Source organism: Stylophora pistillata, chromosome 5, assembly GCF_964205215.1.
Source record: "Stylophora pistillata chromosome 5, jaStyPist1.2, whole genome shotgun sequence".
NCBI classification, from domain to species: Eukaryota; Metazoa; Cnidaria; class Anthozoa; order Scleractinia; family Pocilloporidae; genus Stylophora; species Stylophora pistillata.
In genome coordinates, this window is record NC_142523.1 from 12,094,027 (window position 1) to 12,115,622 (window position 21,596).

Sequence of the window (21,596 nt, forward strand, 5' to 3'; positions counted from 1 at the left end):
ATATAAGACCATGCTTCTAAAAGATTGATGAAAGGAACTGGTGAGAATTTAGTGCACGAAGCCGTGCCCCAGTTTCTAAGTCTTGTGTCTTGTTCAATCATGGGTGTTTTAGAATGGATACTGATCCATTGTTATGTTATGGTACGTGTAAATTATCATTGAGCTACACTTTTGCCCCTTTCCCCTTAACATGATCCCCCCCCCACTCTCTGGTATTCTTCCTGATGCGTGACAGCGTGATGGGGTCATTGACAGGTGTTCATTCACTCCCCCCCTGCCTCCCAAGGCTCTTAGTTTCAAAAATAATTCCCTGTCCAGAAACACTCCTACGAAAATCTTGTGTTAGCACATCCAGCTGACCCACAATGTAGTCCAGTGTTATGCACAGTTGTGGAGGAATATCTCTTCTCTCCAGGGGTGTGGTGAGGGTAGGCTGTGTAGCTGGGATGCCTCCTAAACCATCAGCATCCCCAGAGTCCTCCCAGTTACTTCATCTAATTTGTTCTGTTTCTGAAGAATGAAAATGTGCGAGAAAATATGTGGGTTAACTTGGCCCTTAAACGGAGCCAACTCGGAGGAGGGGGGGTAGGAGTTCTCGTGAACTTTTGAAATGGTATAGAGAGATCATGTCATAAAAAAAAAACGGAAAGAGAAATGGGATTACATTTTATATAAACGCGTGGAATTCCTCTACCCAACCCCTTCCCTTCCTCCTTTCCTCCACCCCTCCCACAAAAGAGAGAAGGATGCTAAATTTATTGCACTTATCCAAGGGACTCAAGTAAGACTGCAGTCCGAGGAGATAAAGAACTTATGATCTACCAATCAATGTCAATGGTGATTGATACTAAATCTTGGCCCTTAGCTAATGTAATGCGGCAAAATCGAAAAGGAATCCTTATTAGCATACTTCATCCACAGAACAGTTTTTGGTACAACAGATCTAGAAAAGCAAATTGATCATAAATCCATGCAGTCACTCTAGACGAACAGTAAAGCACCTTTGCAAAGCGAACGAGTAAATTTATTCACAACACGTTCAGTAGGATATTCGATTCGTTTCAACAATGGTCAACTGTTTATAAAACTAGAGGATATAAGCACTGTAGAACAGTTATACAGTAAAAAGTATCTTACGATATCAGTAATTCATTCAATCAATTTACATTTCCATAATATTTTAAGGAGCTTATTCATGAAACTCCTGCAAACAAAAAATACCAAAAATACACTTCAAAAGATTTGGATAAAATTGAAATTATATACCAAGCAAAACCTTATTTAAACTCTTTCATGCTTAACAGCCAAGGCAAAGTAGAAAACCTTTCTGTCGAATCCCTTTCAATTTCTTGGTAAATTCATTTTAAATTTTCTTGCTGCTACTTATTACCTGTAAAATTTTAAGGTCTTTAGGCTAGGCTTACTTCAACTTTAGGTGGCAATCATGTCTAAATACTTCTCTCCTTAAATTAATCGTTACACAGTCTTTGTTGAAATTACGATGCTGATAAAAGCATAGAGTTACTAGGCAATTTCCACAACTTTTAAGTCTCATTCCTACTAGCTACTGTCTATATGTATATATTTGACACTGATTTGAAAAAAAAATACGCTTCTGTTAGACGAGCGAACGACTGTTATCAAACAACAACAAAAGGCAACTTGAGATGCATGTAGACTGATAGAAATGCATGTTTCAAGGTGGCCTCACATCAGCAACAATTTATACTTATCGGTGCAAGTGTACAAGAGTTTTTTCTTTTTAGGAATGTCTTTTTGCATTCAAACTGCTCTTCGACGTAAAAAGACTTTTCGTTTCACCAGCAAACATTTGTTATCAAACTGAAGGCAGATTATCCGAGGGATTTTTTGCGATCGATTTTTTTAGTCGATCTACTGCAAAACAATCACACTACTCTACTACTGCATCAAAGAAAATAACTGGACTCTTCGTGAATTTCAAGAGCAACTCCGATTCTGGCTTTTTCTTTCAGATTCTTTTGCTTCACATGAAGTGTGTCAAGAATGTTCGTAACTTAATAAAATAATACTAATAATCGATCAAATGTTGAGAATATCTTAGTTTTTTAAGCTTTGTTTAAGGTTGAATTGCTGATTTCATAAATATGCATTCATTTCAGAATGATAACTTCTTTCCCATCGAACTCTGTAATCAAAATCCGATCATCCGACATTGTGGTAACACCCCAGGGCTGTTTAAGTTGCAGATCAGTACTTGTCTTTCCAATGAAAGTTCCTTCCAATGAAAACTGTTGAATGCGATTATTCAACCTGTCGCATAAGAAAACGTTGCCATGCTTATCAACACTTGACCCACACGGCCAATCCAACCGTCCATCACCGTCTCCATATTTTCCAAACTTGTACAGAAACTGTCCTTTTCTGTCAAACACCTTCACACAGTTATTATTCTTGTCAGTTACAATAAACTTGTCTTCGTAACAAATGCAGCCCAACGGATGATCCAGCCTCTCGGAGCCGCTGTTTCCAAACTTCAACACAGGTTTACCATCCATTGTAAACACTTGAATTCTGCTGTTAATATACTCCGCAACAACGATAAAACCTCCATCGCTTGTAGTACAAACACTTGCAGGATTCTTCAAGTCTCCGTCTCCACTTCCCTCTTTTCCAAAGCTTTTCACAAAGTTCCCTGTTCGTACATTCAACTGCTGTATTCGGTGATTACTTGAGTCTGCCACCAGAATCTCGTCATCGTTTATGAATGTGACGTCGACTGGTTGATTAAACTGCCCATCCTTGTCTCCATGACATCCAAGTTTTCGTCTAAAATTTCCTGTCTCATCAAATACCAGGATACAGTGACCTTTACACCCAGCCACAGCAATAACACCTTTACTGTTCACTGCAACCCCGGCTGTACCCGGGGACACTACTCCCTGAAAGTCTAACTTGCCTACAAAGTGTAACTGTCGTGCTTTAACTGGAATCAAAAATGGACTCTTGGCAAGTTTCTGTCCATTTATCCTAACTTCCATATCATAGGTACCTGGTACTTTCGCTACAAATTTTACTATAAAACTACCGTCTTCTTTTTCACTCGTCAGGAAATTGCTCACCCGATCCGCAGGTTCTAGGTGTACTTCAACGCGATCTCTATGCTGAGTGTTTCTGATTTCTCCTCCGCTTGATTTGGGACAAATCAATAGTTCTGCTTCTACACCAGCTTGGAAATTCTGATCCCGTACTTCCACGGTCGATCCTTGCACATCTGTTTCGCTGAACTTCGTAAATCCTAGACTCAAACTCTCTGGTTCACATGTTGACACAAACTCCACAAATGAACTAACCGGAAGTGCTGGCATTGTGGTCTTGATGAGGTCTTCGATTCGTTCTTCCACATTCTTCTTGTTTTGCATTAGGTCTGAGCTCGAGCTTCTCTCAACCAGGTTGTTACTGAACTCAAATACTTGGTCGAATTGCTTTTCCAAAGAAACAACCGATGCTTTTCCAGAATGTAGTTTCTCAATCCTCGACACGCGAGACTTCTCGAAGGCAGTAATAGATTCACTTTCCAATTGGCGTAGCTTTCTTATCATCTGTTCGACTACTTGGGAAACTTGGAGTTTAGCGGTGGTAATGTTCGCTTCCAACTCAAGCTCCGTCTTCTCAAATTCACGAATAACATCTCGGCAGACCTCTTTCCTCTGCCTAACAAGCTCGGCTCGTATAATGATATTTGCTTTTTCATCATCCGCCGCCTTTTCAAGTGGAACAACATCATGGCTTTTGTGATCTGTGACGATGCAAACTTGACAAATACAGCTTTGGCAAACAACACAGAAAAACTTTGTTACTTCTTTCTCGTGGTACTTTACGGCGCAAAATGACTTCCTTTTCAACAAGGCCTCGTAGTCTGTCACTTCAAACTGTCGCACTGGGGTGACTTTGTGTCCCTCGAACAAAGTATCTCGAAACACGTCGTGCGCTTTCACACAGTCTAGGCACATGAACTTCTCGCAATCAAAACAGTAGTTTGTCTCAGCGCTCTTCTTCTGGCATGTACTACAGCTGATCTCATTTCCTTCGCCACTGCGTCGAACGGCAAGAAGACTCAACAAGCTGTTGTGCAGAAAACTGCTTGGCAGATTATCAAAACGCTCTCCTTCAGGAATGCGAATTTGTGTCTGACATTCGGGGCATCGATAAAACCCTTGTCTTTGGTTTGTTAGTGCATGTCTCTCCAGGCATTCACAGCAGAATGTATGAAGACATGCAATGGTCTTGGGTTTGGTGTAAGTATCCAAACAAATTGAACATGTTACATGTTCTTTGAGGTTTTTTAGAAGCGACTCCATCACGAATCGACGACTAAAACACATCCGTGTATCGTTTTGTGATTCCGAGAAACTGAACTGGGAGTATTATTCTATTTAAAGCAGCCAATCGAATATCTTTAGGATTGCGTGATCTTCGCGTGAGAGTTGACAGTTTTGCATTAAAACTTTATCCGCTTATTGTCTGCTTCACCTATTACTACTGGGCAGTTAAATATAGATTTCATATCGTGACCGAATGCCTGGTTCTCGAGTCTGTCACCCAAGAGGCCCTGTTAGGGTGGGTATAGATGTCGCCCGTCTGAATTTCAAACTTTGTCACGTCACCATTTCGGAAGATTCTGATGTCGCTGTCGCAATTTCATCAATGTCGTGCTCGAGGTCTCATTTTCATTTCCCTGATGTCGCTGTTTCAACGCCATGTCGCCCGTCAGTCGGAATTTACCCTAGGAGCCTCATCCAATAGAACATGCTAACGAATGTTTAGACTAAGATCATCAACCTCATTTTCTTTTCGCTACATTTACTGCTGTGTCGTGACTTTGGTATTCCGGCGAGAAACTAGTGTAATAACAGAAATAGCAGAAAATAGTCAGCATTATCTCTTCAGAAGAGATTTCGTGTTCTCTCAAGCTGTAGATGAGGGCTTGGACCTTTAACTCCCAGACGTGATCAAAATGAAACTTCTCCCTCTGATAAAAGTAGAAGAGCAGTTGGGGTGTCTGGCTCTTTGCAAACTTAGGGGTCCAAAATCTGAAAAATTACGCTAGAAAAATTTGATATAAAAAGTCTCAATCTAAAAAATTTTTTCTAAAAATTTGGAAAATCCAAGAATCCAGAAATGTGAAAACAAGATTGAAAAATATATTTCAACAAAGTCGAAATCCAAAAACGCAGACTCACGAATAATAATAATAATAATAATAATAATAATAATAACGAATTTTTATACAGGATTGAAAACCCATCAGTGTGTAACACTGTTGTCCTTGGGGTCCTGTCAAAATAATAAATAAATAAATAAAATAAAACTTAACAAGATATAATCATTGATCTTAAGGTCTTAAAATTCCAAGAATTCAAAATGGCGGATTCATAAAACTTGTTCAAACTTGCTCAAACTTGTTTTCAAATTTGGGGAATCCCCGAGAGAAAAACACTCAAATAAATGTCACGTATAGTAAATATGTAGAAAAACAGACCAAATACACTTAAAGAAAAATCACATATAGTAAATATGGAAAAAACAGACCAAATACACTTAAAAAAATTTTATATAATGAATATATAGATATGAATAAAACAGAATTACAGAATCTAACAGAAGACCAGCTCATCGAAATGATAATGAACTTAAGACCTGTTCCAAAATATCAACCTAAACCAACACCAAGGAAAATTAAATTCACTCCACCATTCAATAATATTAAACAGATGGTTCAAGCTTATAAAGAAAACATTATTGAACCTCCTCTTGAGTTTCGAGATGATTATAAACCAGTACCTAGACCAAGAACAAAGAAGCCAGTCCCTCTACCAAGGACGAAGAAGCCTGGGAGTTCTTCTACTAAGAACAATAATTGATGAGACAAATAAGGCTTTAAAAGGATACACTAAATCATATGAAATAAACATAAAGAATGATAAAGATCCATTAATTCAAATGCAGAGCACAAGATTGGTTATTGATAAATACATTGGGAATATATTGAAGGAAATGAAAGGCCTTAAATTTGTAGAGACATTAAAGGTTACTTTTAAAAAGTTGGAAGATAAGGGTGATAAAAAAGTACTGATTGAAAAAACTGCATATTTCAACAGCAAACCTCAGACAATAATAAATGAAACAGAAATGGCAGATTCTTTGCAATTAATAGAGCAATATATGTTCAATAAAATAGTACAGTGGTTGTCAGAAGGATCTAGCTGGCGTATTCGATCAGTTGATAATCCCTTCCTAAATACTGTTCTATATAATCCAATGGAAGGTTCTTCTTATATTCAACCTCCTTCAGAATTAAGAAATCCAAAAAAAAGATTAATTAATTTGAAAAATACTGATAATGAATGTTTTCGTTGGAGTCATATTAGACATATTAATCCACAAGACAAAGATCCTCAAAGAATCAAAAAAGGTTGAGAGAGCTTTTATTGACAAATTTGATTATTCTGGAATTGAATTTCCGGTACTGACCATTAAACAAATCAATAAGATCGAAAAACAAAATAACATTAATATCAATGTATTTGGTTCTGATAATAAAATGAGATATCCAATATACATCAGTAAGGAGAGAAGTGAAGATAATATGAATCTTTTATTGATAACAGAAGAAAGTAATTCACATTATGTATTGATAAAAGATTTTAATAGATTTACGTTTAACCAACCGAAACACAAAGAGAGAAAGCATTTCTGTATGCATTGTTTGCAGTGTTTCAGTTCTGAAAAGGTATTGAACAACCATAAAGAGAATAATTACCTTGTGATAAATGGAAATCAAGCCATAAAGATGCCAACTAAAGATAATTACGTATTGAAATTCAATATAATTATCATAAGAAACTACCTGTTCCATTCGTCATTTGTGCTGACTTTGAAGCAAGAACAGAAAAAGTACAAAGCTGTCAACAAGCACATGATAAATCTTTCACCGAAGCTTATCAAAAACATACTGACTGTGGTTGTGGCTATAAGGTTGTTTGCACTTACGATGATAAATATGCAAAACCTGTTAAAATCTATCGTGGTGAGAAAGCTGTTTACAGATTCATGGAAAAGATGCTTGAAGAAGTGAAATATTGCCAAAAGATTATTAAATATAAATTTAACAAACCTCTAAAAATGACAAAAAAATATGAACAACGATCCCAAAAGCTGATAAATGTCACATATGCGAACAGAAATATAATGATAAAGACGTTCGAGTTCGAGATCACTGTCATGCGACTGCAAAATTCAGGGGTTCAGCTCATTAGGACTGTAACCTTAACTTACAAATGACTGGTAAAATACCTGTGATATTTCATAATTTGAGAGGATATGATTCACATTTCATCATGCAAGGAATTGGAGAGACTGTTAAAAAACAATAAATACACAGACAAAAAAGGAGAAGAGTGTCAAAGGAATATCAATTTAATCCCAAATAACATGGAAAAATATATGGCTTTCATGCTTGGGAATCATCTTACTTTCATTGATAGTTTTCAATTCATGAGCTCAAGTCTTGATAAACTAGTCAATAATCTTCCCAAAGAAGCTTTCAAATATACATCAGAAAAATTTAAGAATAAAAATTTCGATCTTATGACTCAAAAAGGTGTTTATCCTTACGATTACATAGACAGCTTCGATAAATTTTATAAAACAGAATTGCCAACCAAAGATGAATTTTACAGCATATTGAATAATGAACATATCTCAGATTATGAATATAGACATGCTCAAAATGTATGGAAAAAATTCAAGTTAAAAACGATGGGTGATGATCATAATCTCTACCTAAAGTCTGACATAAAGTTGTTAGCTGATGTTTTTGAGAATTTCAGACAAACTTGTCTTCAATATTACAAACTCGATCCTTGCCATTGTTTCACAAGTCCTGGATTATCTTGGGATGCTATACTAAAAATGACTGGCATTAAACTTGAATTGATAACTGATATTGACATGTTCAAAATTCATTGAAAAAGGTGTGAGAGGAGGAATAAGTCATATTGCTAATTGATATGGAAAAGCGAATAACAAATACGTGAAAGATATGAGAATGAACCCTCGAAATATATAATGTACCTCGATACCAATAATCTATACGGTTGGGCTATGTCACAATACCTTCCAACTGGAGGATTCAAATGGCTTTCACAAAAACGAATGAATGAAACAACCCTTGGAGTTTACACTGAAGAAAGTAAAAAGGGATTAATATTGGAAGTCGATCTTGAATACCCAGACGAATTACATGATTTGCATAATGATTATCCACTTGCTTGCAGCGGAAAAGATCAAAGTCAAACAAGACATGTTGTCAACGTATTGCAAACAAATAGCTGAAAAATTCAATACATCAACAGGTCTTGTATCAGCACTGATCCCAACGTTGTCAAATAAACAGAAATACGTTCTGCATTACCGAAATCTTCTATTACATCTTAAACTTGGAATGAAATTGAAAAAGGTTTATAGAGCACTTGAATTTAATCAGTCACCATGGTTAAAACAATATATTGAATTTGAAACACAAAAGAGAACTCAAGCTAAGAATGCTTTTGAGAAAGATTTTCCAAATTGATGAATAAATCTGTATTTGGAAAGACAATGGAAAACTTAAAAAAGAGTGTGGATGTAAGACTTGTGAGAAAAAGCTGTTGAAATGAACATGAAAACCAATCTTTGTATGAAGTAAGATATTCAATGAGAATCTAGGCGCTGTTCATAAGATAAAAGAAACATTGACTCTCAACAGGCCAGCGTATTTCGGAATGTGTATTCGCGATCTTTCAAAGACATTGATGTAATATATCAAAAACGAGTGCGAGTCTTTGACCGGAGTTTTCAGACACCGAGAAACAGATGAAAGCACGAGGCCGTAGACACGAGGCCGTAGACACGAGGTGTCTGGAGACCCCGGTCAAACACGAAGCATGAGTTTTTGATATGGCTTCTAAAACTGTCCACACTTCTTTAGTAATTAGGGGGTATTGTTTCAGTGCTTTAATTTTCCACGAGATTATGTATTTTAAAAATATTCAGAATGTGGGAAATTTTTTGTTGTTCATTGTACGGTCATGTGGTAGTGATGATGGCAGAGTCTTTTGCAGCAAATACTGTAAGCCGTTTTCGTTCTCCAAAAACTGGGGAAAAAGAATCAAAGTTGTTGCAAGGAAGCATTCCTAAGTCGACTGCCTACAAAACAAAATGGGCAATTAAAAATTTTCACGAATGGCAGATAAATAGAAAAGTTAAAGTTCCTGTACTTGATTCTGGTGGTGCTTTTAAAGATTATGGAGATTTGTACAAAGTTCAGTCGTTGAGTACAGATTTGGTAGATATGGATGCCAACGCTTTAAACTACTGGCTTAGTAAATTTGTCCAGGTTGCGAATAGTGAAGGGAAGGTGTAACCGCCAAGAACCCTTTATGGAATTATCTGGGGCATCCCAAGGCATTTAGAAGAAACTGTGGGAAGCAAAGCCTTAAATCCTTTCAATCCTTCGGATAAAAGGTAAGAGAGGATATCAAATTCAATTTCATTGCAAGATATCATTTTCATTGAATACTACAATTAGAACATAGATCTATCTTTTTTTAATCTTCCTATATTTTAATGCAGATATGCCATTTTCCGTCGTTGTCTCAATGCCGAGATGAAGGATAGCCCCCGGCAAGGTGTGAGTTTGCAAACGAAGAATAAAAGGAAGCTGTCACAGCTGTGTAAAAATTGTGATGTAAAAACTTTTGTTAACGAAAAAAAATAACTGACAAGGTGGCTGACTAATTTTAATGATTAATTAAACAGGAGTATTGTTTTTGTGTTCAATTTGTTTTGTTTTGATTCATAAATCTTTATGTCCAATGAGAAGACACATGAAAAGCACGCGTGGTTTTGATATGTGATCCAAAACGCGTGTGGTTTTCATCTGTGTTTTCATTGGGTATCAAAACTCTAGCCTGCGTTGCAGCCGAATGTGTCACACAATCCCCGGTATATACCGGCGGTTTAGACTGTCTGCGACGCAGGCTACAAAAATCATGCACGTGACGAATTCAGCCATTTTTTATTGGCTATCAAACGTATGAATTATTAATGAGTTCTAGAAGTATGATTTCCATTACAATTATATAAAGAAGAGGTACGGAGATAAAGCGAGGTTATTATTCACAGATACAGACTCATTGACATATGAAATTCAAGCAGATGATGTGTACAAAGACTTTTGGAATGATAAAGAGATGTTTGACAACAGTGATTATCCGAAACATTCAAAATCATGACGAATCGAACAAAAAAGTTATTGGTAAATTCAAAGATGAAACTTGAGGAACACCAATAGTTGAATTCGTTGGTTTGCGATCAAAGATGTACAGCTATATCAAATATGACAACAATGGTAGTCGCACAGCGGAAGGAATAAAAAAGAATGTCATAAGAAAAGATCTTAAACATGAAAATTACCGACAAAGAGGTTTTATTTAACAATAAACAAATGTATCACAAGATGAAAACCATACGAAGTAACAAACATTAACTCGGAAGTTATGAGCTGAATAAAGTGTCATTGAGCTGCTTTGATGATAAAAGATATGTTCTTGAGGATGGAATAACCAGTTACGCATATGGACATTATTAAAACAATATTTGTTATTTAGTGTTTTTCTTTACTTTAGAATTTCATTCTTTTTCTTTAATTTAGAATTTTATCAGTCTTTTTCTTTACTTTGGAATTTCTTTCTTTTTCTTTACTTTGGAATTTCATTCTTTTTCTGTACTTTGGAATTTCATTCTTTTTGTTTACTTTTGAAAAGATTATTTAAAGATGTAATATATAGTATTTATATATGGACATTAAAACATCAATGGAAACCGTAGAAACATATGATGGGAAAGATTTTTAAATCATAAAAGCGAATGAAGAATTGATTGATGAGATACAACCATCTCCTAATTTCGGTCTTTTCGGTCTTAGGACCGAAAGTTTCTTTTATTGAAAATATCTTAAAAACTCGTGGTGAAAAAGATCGATGAATTGTAAAAATTAATAAAGACAAAAGATAAAAAGGAGTTCATTGATTATTTATCAACATTGAAAGATATTTACATTTTCCTTTTAGTTGAAAATGATAACTTTAAAAAACCTGATATTATTAAATATTCTGATTTAACGAAACAAACTAAGAAGAAAAAATTATAGACAAAATATAGTATTTATAATTTTGTATAACGAGTGAATACGATCTTATGATGTCTATTTTTGAACATTAGGAAAACAGTGATAGAATTCATATTGTTCATACTTTCGATGATCTTCTAGGCCGCAATAAAAATATGCAAAAAGTTTACCATAAAGGAATATTTGATTTTATCATTACTGTAAACAATGAGAAGGTCATTTATTGTGAATTAAAGAAGCCGGGACGAAAAATTGTATTGAGGCCAGAACAAGAATTATTCAGGCAATGTGTTGAAAAGATAATAATTATCTAGTATGCAATAATTTCAATGAAATAACCACTTTTATTAATCAACATTTACAAAACTGTTGATTCATATTTATTCATTTTCTTAATCAATAATTTTTAGATTTAATTTTCCATTTTCATCTTTTTCAACAGATATTGCACTCCATAACCCTCATTATTCTTGTGAAAAATTCCATTAAAACCTTTTTAACCATTATCACCTTTTATCATGAAAGATCCTCTTATATCTGCACTAATCCAAGTATCTTCTTCATAAAACATTAAACACAAGAAATCGAAATAACATTTTTTTGATATTGGACTGAAATATCCTTTTATTACATCTATTTTTAAATATTCATTTTCTTTTGATCCATCTAATTTTACATTTTTAAAAAGGTCTGTTCTTTTACCAACATTATATATTATATATTTAGTTCAAATTGTCCAAATGAACATCACAGGCATGTTTGGTTACCATGGAAATGAAACTTTAAATAGCTTGTAAATCCTTGATAGGAACCCAACTGTTGAAATCATCATCATAACCCTTCCATTTAACCAGAGCTTGTTGATTCTTATAATCTCTCTTTATTTATACTTTTAATTCTGTATATTTCTTGTTTAGCTCTTAATAATTCAGGCTCATAAAAACTGCCTCTAATTTCTTCGTTGTTTAAATAGGGGATTGGATTCGTGTATGGTATTTTGTCAATAGTGAATATCTCTTCTGTCCAATTTGGAGTGTACCCCTTATCGAACAACTGTCTTTTGTATTTTGATATTCGAACCTTATCACCGATTTTATATTTTGATTTTTGTTTTGATGTATTGATATCACCGTATAGAGTGAAAAAGACTATTCGTTCATTTGACTTTTTTGGAGGCTTCAATAGGTGTCATTTTTATTGAATTGTGTTTGTTATTGTCGTACTGACTCAGTTTTTTTGGTAAAATGTCAAGATATTGGGTATTTCCTTGGACAGTAAACTGTTTCCACATCTTGTTTTTAATTGTACGATTCCAACGTTCGACAACAAATGATTTCTCTTCATTTTCAGTTGAATATAATTTGAAATTATTTTTATTCAGCAATTCTTCAACGTGTCTATTGTAAAATTCTTTACCTTTGTCAGTCCATAAGAACTCTGGCTTTCTTCCTTCTTTGAATATGTTATTGAAATCTTGGCTTATAGATTCACCCTTTTCGTCTTTCAAAGGCTCAATCCAACCGTATTTACGGAACATATCAATAACCATGAGAAGATATCGATAGCCTTTGTTCCATTTACTGAACTCTTGCATTTCAAACAAATCTGCAGCCCATATTTCATCAATATGATTTACAATTGTACGCCGCAGAGTAAAGTTACGCTTGATGGGTTTATGTAATTCATCCGCTAATTTCAATTACCAGTTTACTTCACTTGACGGATTTTTCCGTTTTTTGACTTCCTTTGTTTTACATCAAGGCCTAATTTCTGTTTTTTGTTGATCAAGCTAAAGAATCGTGCTGTTTGTCCCCATTTTGGCATCTTTCTATAAGGTATCTCATCTAATGATTTGATATAAGACATTAACAAGTCAAATACAAGACTGTGAAGAGGACCTGACAGATCATCAGTTATTCCTCACTTAGATTTCGTGGTCAATTTACAACACAAACAATCTGATCACTGAAGTGATAAATCGAAAGAAATTTTTTTAACTCTCGGCAGTTGCCGATTCTTGCCATTTCCTTTAGAATTCTCTTGCGCCACACTAACACGACTTTCCGTAAATTGATTATCAAATAAAACTTGAAGATATTCTCAGGTTTGTTTACGAAGAATTGATTGTTACTTTCAAAAATGGGCATTCATTTCAGAATGCAAACTTTTTTCTTTATAGAGGGTGAACATTAGTGCTTGTCTGTCCAATAAAAGTTCTTTATAATGTAAACAGTTGAATGCGATTATTCTACACGTCGCATCAGGCTAATACGTTGCAATACTTTTCAATACATAAGCCATAAAGCAGTTTCAACCGTCCGTCACCATTTCCTTTTTCTCCAAACTTATACAAAAACTGTCCTTTGCCATCCAACGCTTTCACACAGAGAATCATTCTACTGTCGATCCCTGCACATCTGTTTCGCTGAATTTCGTAAGTCCAAACTCAAACTCTTTAGTTCACATGTCGATACAAATTCCAGAAACGAACTAACGGGAAGCGCTGGTGTTGTAGTCTTGATGAGCTCTTCCGAATCGTTTCTCCACATTCTTCTTGTTTTGCATCATGTCTGAGCTAGAGCTTCTATCAACCAGGTTGTTACTGAACTCAAATGCTTGATCAAATTGCTTTTCCAAAGAAAACTGCTCGGAAGATTATCAAAACAATCTCCTTTAGGGATAAGAAGTTGTACCTGACACTTGGGGCATCGATAAAACCCTTGTTTTTGTCTCGTAAGTGCATGTCTCTCCACGCATTCACAGCAGAGCGTATGAAGACAAATAATGGTCTTGGGTTTGGTGTTAGTATCCCAACAAATAGACTGATTTTATATGTTCTTTGAGGTTTTTCAGAAGCGACTCCATCACGAATTGCCGACTAAAACACACCCGGAAATTGTTTGTGATTCTGAGAAAGTGATATTAAATTAGCATTCTATTTAAAGCAGCGAATCAGATCTTTAAGGATCGCGTGATTTCGGCGCAGAGTTTGACAGCTTTGCTCTGATCAATTTATCTTCTCATTTTTCTATCGTTGAGTGATTATGCACCTTTTAGAACGTGACCGAACGTGTTGTTCTCAACATGCTATAAACGCAAGGAAAAAATAATCAACGCCATTTTCTCTTCATTACATTAACCGCTGTTCTTCTCTCCTCGTTTACCGCATCTCCTACACTCGAACATGGGAGCAGCAAACGGAGAAGACACACGAAGAACGGAGGAACGGGGAATACTGAAAGTCTGGAACAATGTTGATCGTTAAGAACTCTGATTAAAACAAAATAACAACATCCTCCTTCATGTATGAAAAGGTGGTGAATTAACTCAAAAACCGAACACAATGAGCCAGTTATTTACACGAGGTCTAACCAGTGGAATGGGAAATAGTTTAAAGTCTAGAACAATGTTAACCGTTTATAACTCTGGTTTAAAGAAAATAACAACATCTTTGAAATTCTTCATGGAGGAAAAGGTGGTGAATTTACCCAACAACCAAAACAAAATGCTCTCGACAGTTACGATGCAAGGTAGAACAGCAGAAGGCTAAAAGCTCCTTGTAACTTTTTTCTCACAGAGGATTCCATTCTTCTTGAAGGGACAGTAACTTACTTTTCCATGACAACGAAATCGAAAGGATAACCTCCAACATATTACCTTTAGATTTGATTCACCGATTTGTCGGCCTAAAAAGATGCTACACTACTCATAATAATCAAATGTGTGAAGTTGTCTATAATGAGCTCTCTCTCGTTTATTGGAGTGACCGGAAGTACTAGCACTAATCTTGATGAGGTCTTCGATTCGTTCTTCAACATTATTCTTGTCTTGAATTATGTCTGAGCTTGAGCTTCTTTCAGTCAGATCGTTACTGAACTCGACTGCTTGGTCAAGTTGCTTTTCCAAAGAGACAACCGATGCTTTTCCAGAATTTAATTTCTCAATCCTCGACAAGCGAGCCTTCTCTAGTGCAGTAATGGCTTCCTGCTCCAGTTGCTTAAGCTTTCCCAGTTGCTTGGGAAACTTTGCCTTTAGCGGTGATAAAGTTCACTTCCAACTCAACTTCTGTGCTCTCAAATTCACGAATAACGTCTCGGCAGACCTCTTTCTTCTCTCTCACCTGCTCAGCTCTAGCGATGATCTTTCCTTCCTCATCATCCGTTATTTAGAAGCGACTCCATCGCAAATTTCCGACAACAACACATCCGTGAAATGTACTCGTGATTCCGAGAACCTGAACTTGAAAGCATTCTATTTAAAGGAGTGAATCAGATCTCGGTAAGATCGCGTGATCTTTACGCAGAGTTCGAAAGCTTTTTGTTGAGTAGTTTATAACACGTTTGATTTCTGTACTATTGCGTAATCATGTGGGTTTCATAGCGTGACAGAATGTGTTGTTCTCGACACTTAGTCACCAAATACTACACGCAATGAACACCTCGAAAAAGACCATCTACCTCACTTTTTCTTCGTTACAATTACACCTCTTCCTCGTTCGTTCATGATAAATCTTCTCTTCTCTCCTAGACACTACTTTAGGCACAGCAAACGGAGAAAAAACACGATGGAAAGGTCAATGGGAAAAAAGTTTCATGTCTGGAACAATGTTGACCTTAAAATCAAAAACTCTGATCTAGCGACAATAACAACATCCTACTCCATCTCGGGAAAAGCCGTGTGAAAACCAAAGCACATTATTCTCTCTCGTTGCAATGGAGTGAAGAACAGTGAATAGAGAGTACTTTGACACAGTACTGAAACAGTCTTGTTTATAATCGATAACTACTCAAGCAGACCGCGAGATATAAAGACTCCTTCCATAAATATTAGGGACCTTAAGCAGTCAGGACGGCAACGCCAAGGAAGACTTTCGATTAAAAAATGAATTTCTACCCTTAGTTAGAATTTCAAAAATGGCTGCATGAGCTTACTGTCTCATACATCGCCACAGCTCAACTTCAGCAGGACGTATAAAAATAGCGTTGAGTTCCAAATGGAAATTAAAATAATTTGCCGTCGCGGTTTCGGTTCGCAGACGACGCAAATTTTGGCGATTTCACGTTGTTATTTTGCATAGGACGGCCAAGAAATGTACATAGTTTCAAAATGCACGTGCTGAGCTATTGTTCTGCCGATTAGATCTCTTGTTTTTCCACGTCCTCGTTGCCGACGCCGTCGTGGTTGCTTAAAGTCCCTATTAACGGACTGAAACCGCGAGCGCGAGAGCTATGAAAACTGAGAAAAAAGGATTTTTTTTTTTAAATTCGACGACAAACACAACATTTTATTACGAATAACTTTTCAAATTTTAAATTTTTCTTATAAATTATATTGATTCATCCACATATTACCTTGGTCACAAACGGGTAAATTCAGCCGCAAAGCATTCAGCAAGATATTCCTTTCAACAAAGGTCAACAGTATACAAAACTAAAGGACAAGCACTCTAGAACAGTTATACAGCAAAAATATCCTACAATTTCGGTAATTCATTCAATCGATTAACATTTTCATGATTGTCTAACGAGCTTCCTCATGAAAATCCCTGCATGCAAAAAATACCAAAAATGTACTTCAAAAAATATGACTTAAAGTGAAAGTTGTCAATTTGTTGGAGCAAAACAAATGGATTTTTGGTACCAAGCACTACTTTAACAAAGCAGTCTTCCATGCCTAACGGCCGAGGTGAACAGTACAGGAATACCTTTTTGTCTCGTATCAATTAAACGTTAGGCGAAATCATTCTACCTTTTTTCTTACTGCTACTTATATAGATATGAAAAGAGTCCAACATTTTTTATTTTTTTAACTTAGCACAGCAATCAGGTCCAAATAACTTTCTCCATGAACTCATAACATCATTCTACGTTTAAATTACGTTGGTGACAAAAATACATAGGTTCTTAACGATTTTCACAGTGTCTAAGCCTTATCCATGCTAACGAGCGAATGACTGTTATCTAACTAGAGCAAAAAGGCTAGTTAAACTAATGCACTTGGAAATGAACGTCAAGGGCGTAGCCAACTTTTCGACTCTTTTTGCTTCAGCATTTATAAGAGTCGTATTATAAAAGTCAAGCGGGCGAAATAAAAAATGTAGGCACGGATATATGGGGCTCTAGGCTGGCCACGCCCCTGAATGTTAAGTTGGCCACTTACAAAAAAATAACAATTTACACTGATCAATGTATATCATTTTTTCAAGAATGACTTTTTTGAATTCACAACACTTCATGCTTCAATTAACGAGCGAACGATTATTACCAAGCTTCAAAAGTAGTCCATGAAAATATCGGATAGAAGTAAATGCTGAAAATTTGGTTTCTTGAAAGCAATCCACACTAGAGTATAATAATTTTATAGGAATACCTTTTATGCATTCTCAAAACTCCTTAATCTTGAGGGAGTTTCTAAGCGTTTTTTTTCCTTGTCGTCTGCATGTTGGGCATTGAATTATCCCGCTCATTTGCGTGGTATCTATACTAAATTAGACCCTTTTGTACACCCTTTAATCCAATTAATCTACGCTCGAGTTATGTCCGTCTGAAATAAGTCAACTAGTTGATTGTAGGACTGTCAAGAGGACCTGGCAGGTCATCGGCTATTTTTGGCTTCGATTTCGTGATTAATTTACTGCATAAACAATCACATTACTGAAGTAATGAATCCACGAAAATCTTTGAACTCTCCCAAAGAATTCAGAAGGCAATTTGCCGATTTCGGCCGGTTTATTTCAAATTCTCTTTCTGTACATGATACGTCACGATTTGCAGTAAATTAAAGAATTTATAAAACTTAAAGATATAATCAACAGGTTTGTTTACGAAGAATTGATTGTCACTTAAATAAAAAAATATAAAAATGCCATCATTTTAGAGTATACACTTCTAATCCGTTGTAGTCTGTGACCAAAATTTGTCCATCTGGCGTTGTGGTAACACCCCAAGGAAATTGTATTTTAAGATCAGTACTTGTCTTCCGAATGAATTTTCCTTCCAGTGAAAACATTTGAATGCGATTATTCAACATGTCACATACTAACACGTTGCCATCCTTGTCAGTACATAAGCCATACGGCTGATCCAATTGTCCATCACCGTTTCCTTTTTCTCCAAACTTGTACAAAAATTGTCCTTCCTCATCAAACACTTTCACACAGTCATTTTTGCTGTCAGTCACAATGAACTTGTCCTCGTAACAAACGCAGCCAAGTGGTTCATCTAGCCTTTCTGGGCCGCCGTCTCCAAACTTCAACACAGGTTTACCATCCATTGTAAACATCTGAATTCTACTGTTACCATAATCCACTACCACGATAAAACGTCCATCGCTAGTAATGCAAACACTAGTGGGAAACTTTAATTTTCCGTCTCCACTTCCCTCTTTTCCAAAGCTTTTCACACATTTCCCTGTCTGTATATTTAACCGCTGTATTCGGTGATTACATTCATCTGCCACCAGGATCTCGTCATCCTTTAGGAATGTGACGTCAGCAGGATTGTCAAAATGTCCGACCTTGTCTCCATAAACACCAAGTCTTAGTACAAATTTTCCTGTGTCGTCAAATACCATGATACAATGTCCATCAACAACAGCCACAGCAGTAACTCCTTTACTGTTCACTGCAATGCCAGCTGGACCCTGGAGCATTTCTCCATGAGAGTCCAACTTTCCTATAACGTCAAACTCTCGTGATTTGAGGAAAATAGAAAACGGACTCTTGGCAAGTTTCTGTTCATTTATCTTTAATTCCATTTCATAAGTACCTGGTACTTTTGCCACAAACTTTGTCTGAAACCCTCCATCTTCTCTTTCACTTGTCACCAAACTTGTCACCTGATCCGCAGGCCCTATGTGTACTTCGATACGATCTGTGTGTCGAGTGTTTCTGATTTCTCCTTCGCTTGTTTTAGGACGAATTAGAAGCTCTGTTTCTACACCAATTCGGAAATTCTGAACCAGTCCTTCCACGGTCGATCCCTGTACATCTGTTTTGCTGAACTTCGTAAATCCCAAACTCAAACTCTCTGGTTCACATGTCGACACAAACTCTACAAACGAGTTAACCGGAAGTACTGGCATTGTGGTCTTCATGAGGTCTTCGATTCGCTCTTCCACATTCTTCTTGTTTTGCATTACGACTGAACTTGAGCTTCTTTCAACCAGGTTGTTACTGAACTCCAATGCTTGGTCAAGCTGCTTTTCAATAGAGACAACCGATGCTTTCCCAGAATTCAATTTCTCAATCCTCGACACACGAGCCTTCTCAAGGGCAGTAACGGCTTCATGCTCCAGTTCTTTGAGCTTTGTCATCATCTGTTCGACTGCTTGGGTAACTTTGCGTTTAGCGGTGGTAATGTTCGCTTCCAACTCATGCTCCGTCTTCTCGAACTCACGAATAACATCTCGGCAGACTCCTTTCTTCTGCTCAACAAGCTCGGCTCGGAGAATAATGTTTGCTTTTTCATCATCCGCTGCCTTTCCAAGCGGAACAACATTGTGGCTTTTATGCCTGTGTTAACACAAACTTGACAAGCACAGCTTTGACAGCCCACGCAATAAAACTTAGTGATCTCTCTCTCGTGATACTTCACCGAGCAAAATGACTGCCGTTTCAACAACGCTTCGTAGTCTGCGTCTTTAAACTGTCGCACTGGGGTGACTTTGTGTCCCTCAAACAAAGTATCTCGAAACACTTCGTGTGCTTTCGCACAGTCGAGGCACATAAACTTCTCACATTCCAAGCAGTAGTTGACCTCAGCGCTCTTTTTCTGGCATGTACTACAGCTGATCTCATTTCCTTCGCCACTGCGTCGCACGGCAAGAAGACTCAACAAACTGTTGTGTAGAAAACTGCTTGGCAGATTATCAAAACGCTTTCCTTCGGGGATACGAATTTGTGCCTGACACTCGGGGCATCGGTAAAACCCTCCTTTTTGGCTCGTTAGTGCATGTCTCTCCAGGCATTCACAGCAGAACGTATGAAGACAAGCAATGGTCTTGGGTTTGGTGTAAGTATCCAAACAAATCGAACATGTTACATGTTCTTTGAGGTATTTAAGAAGCGACTCCATCACGAATTGGTTACTAACCCGTATGTTGTGTTTGTGATTCCGAGAAACTGAACTGGGGGTAGCATTCTATTTTAAGCAGCGAGTCAGATCTGTTTAGGATCGCGTAATCCTCGCGTGGAAGTTGACAGTTTTGCATTGAAAATTTATCCACTTATTGTTTACTTTCTCTATCTCTAGGCGATAGCGTGACCGAATGCGTCGTTCTCGAGTCTGTCACCAAATAGAACTTGCCACGAATTTTTGGAAAAAAATTATCCACCTCGTTTTCTTTGTTTTATTGGGATTGGAATTCCGAGAACTTGTCTGATAGCCAAATAATAATCAGTATCCTATTAAAAGTAGCCAATCACATCTCTTCAGAAGAAATTTCGTGTTTCCTCAAGCGGTAAGTGATAGCTTCAGCTTTGGATTTCAAAATTTCATAATTTTTCTAAGGAAGCGTGAGAGAGTAACAATAAACAAATGTCTGGTTTTCACGTGCTGTCACGATAGGAAAATCCGTGAGATTAACGTAAGGGCAAAATCTACTTTGCTATAAGATCGGAAACTAGTTCTTTTAAGGTTATAACCTGTCTGAGTTCGTTTTGCGTACCGCAATTGGTGCATGGTGTGGACTAGGATCAGTGTCAGAGAAACTGCTCACCCACCCCTCCCCTAACTCAAAAAACAGTCAACCGGTAACAGGTAAGGGTTGATGTGGTGTCAGATGCTCCAATTGTTGCAGTAAAAGTGTTAAATAAATGTGGGCGAAAGTAGATTAAAAAAACGCTCGGCTGCAATTCCTCTGTGCCACACTATTTCCAGTTTATTCTTTTGACCATGCAACTTTCAAACATCAGCCGGCCGGTTCAACAAATGTGAACGGAGCGGAGGGATGATGGGCGAAAAAAGTCACACAATTGAAACGAGATGGATGAGTCACGCTCGTGACAGCCGTGCAGAGAGCGAGGCTGGGCGCAATCTCCCCTTCTGTTCATGGCTGTTTAAATAGGGTTCGTGTTCTTTAAAAACCCTGCGGCTCTTTCCTTTGCTCGCGCACTGAACAATGCTTGAAGATAAAATACAGGGTCTGCGAATGGACTAGAATTTGAAAGCCCATAATTTCTTTAGACACTTCAATTTTTCCTCGCAGCTAACGCAGTTTTTGCGTGACACAAACAACTCATGCGCAGTTTATTCCCCTAACCATCTGCTTCCTTAACAGATTTAGGAACGCTTATTAAAAGGAACAAGCTTTATTATCCAACTACACCTAGACGAGTACAAATAACGCCATAGACGAGTACAAATATCACGCGGTATTTGTACTC

General features: G+C 36.9%; 2 protein-coding genes and 2 pseudogenes across 2 annotated transcripts; 2 read left to right on the plus strand and 2 right to left on the minus strand.

Annotated features, from left to right (window-relative positions):
- Positions 1-1,002: 1,002 nt before the first annotated feature.
- On the minus strand, positions 1,003-4,465 carry LOC111347603 (E3 ubiquitin-protein ligase TRIM45). The gene has a single exon (XM_022954836.2). The coding sequence runs from the start codon at positions 4,362-4,364 to the stop codon at positions 2,133-2,135; it is 2,232 nt and encodes a 743-aa protein (XP_022810571.1). The 5' UTR covers positions 4,365-4,465; the 3' UTR covers positions 1,003-2,132.
- A 1,340-nt stretch (positions 4,466-5,805) lies between these two features.
- Positions 5,806-8,201, plus strand: LOC148730325 (uncharacterized; annotated as a pseudogene).
- Positions 8,202-9,054: 853 nt separating this feature from the next.
- On the plus strand, positions 9,055-9,550 carry LOC111347604 (uncharacterized; annotated as a pseudogene).
- Positions 9,551-12,569: 3,019 nt separating this feature from the next.
- On the minus strand, positions 12,570-20,271 carry LOC111347605 (uncharacterized). Its single transcript, XM_088761262.1, has one exon. It carries the CDS (start codon positions 19,526-19,528, stop codon positions 18,080-18,082), a length of 1,449 nt encoding a protein of 482 aa, XP_088617388.1. The 5' UTR covers positions 19,529-20,271; the 3' UTR covers positions 12,570-18,079.
- Between the last annotated feature and the right edge of the window lie 1,325 nt (positions 20,272-21,596).

Bases quoted from the DNA above. Each gene is read 5' to 3' on its own strand.
- LOC111347603 (XM_022954836.2), bottom strand. From the start codon at position 4,364: ATGTGTTTTAGTCGTCGATTCGTGATGGAGTCGCTTCTAAAAAACCTC.
- LOC111347605 (XM_088761262.1), bottom strand. From the start codon at position 19,528: ATGATGACAAAGCTCAAAGAACTGGAGCATGAAGCCGTTACTGCCCTT.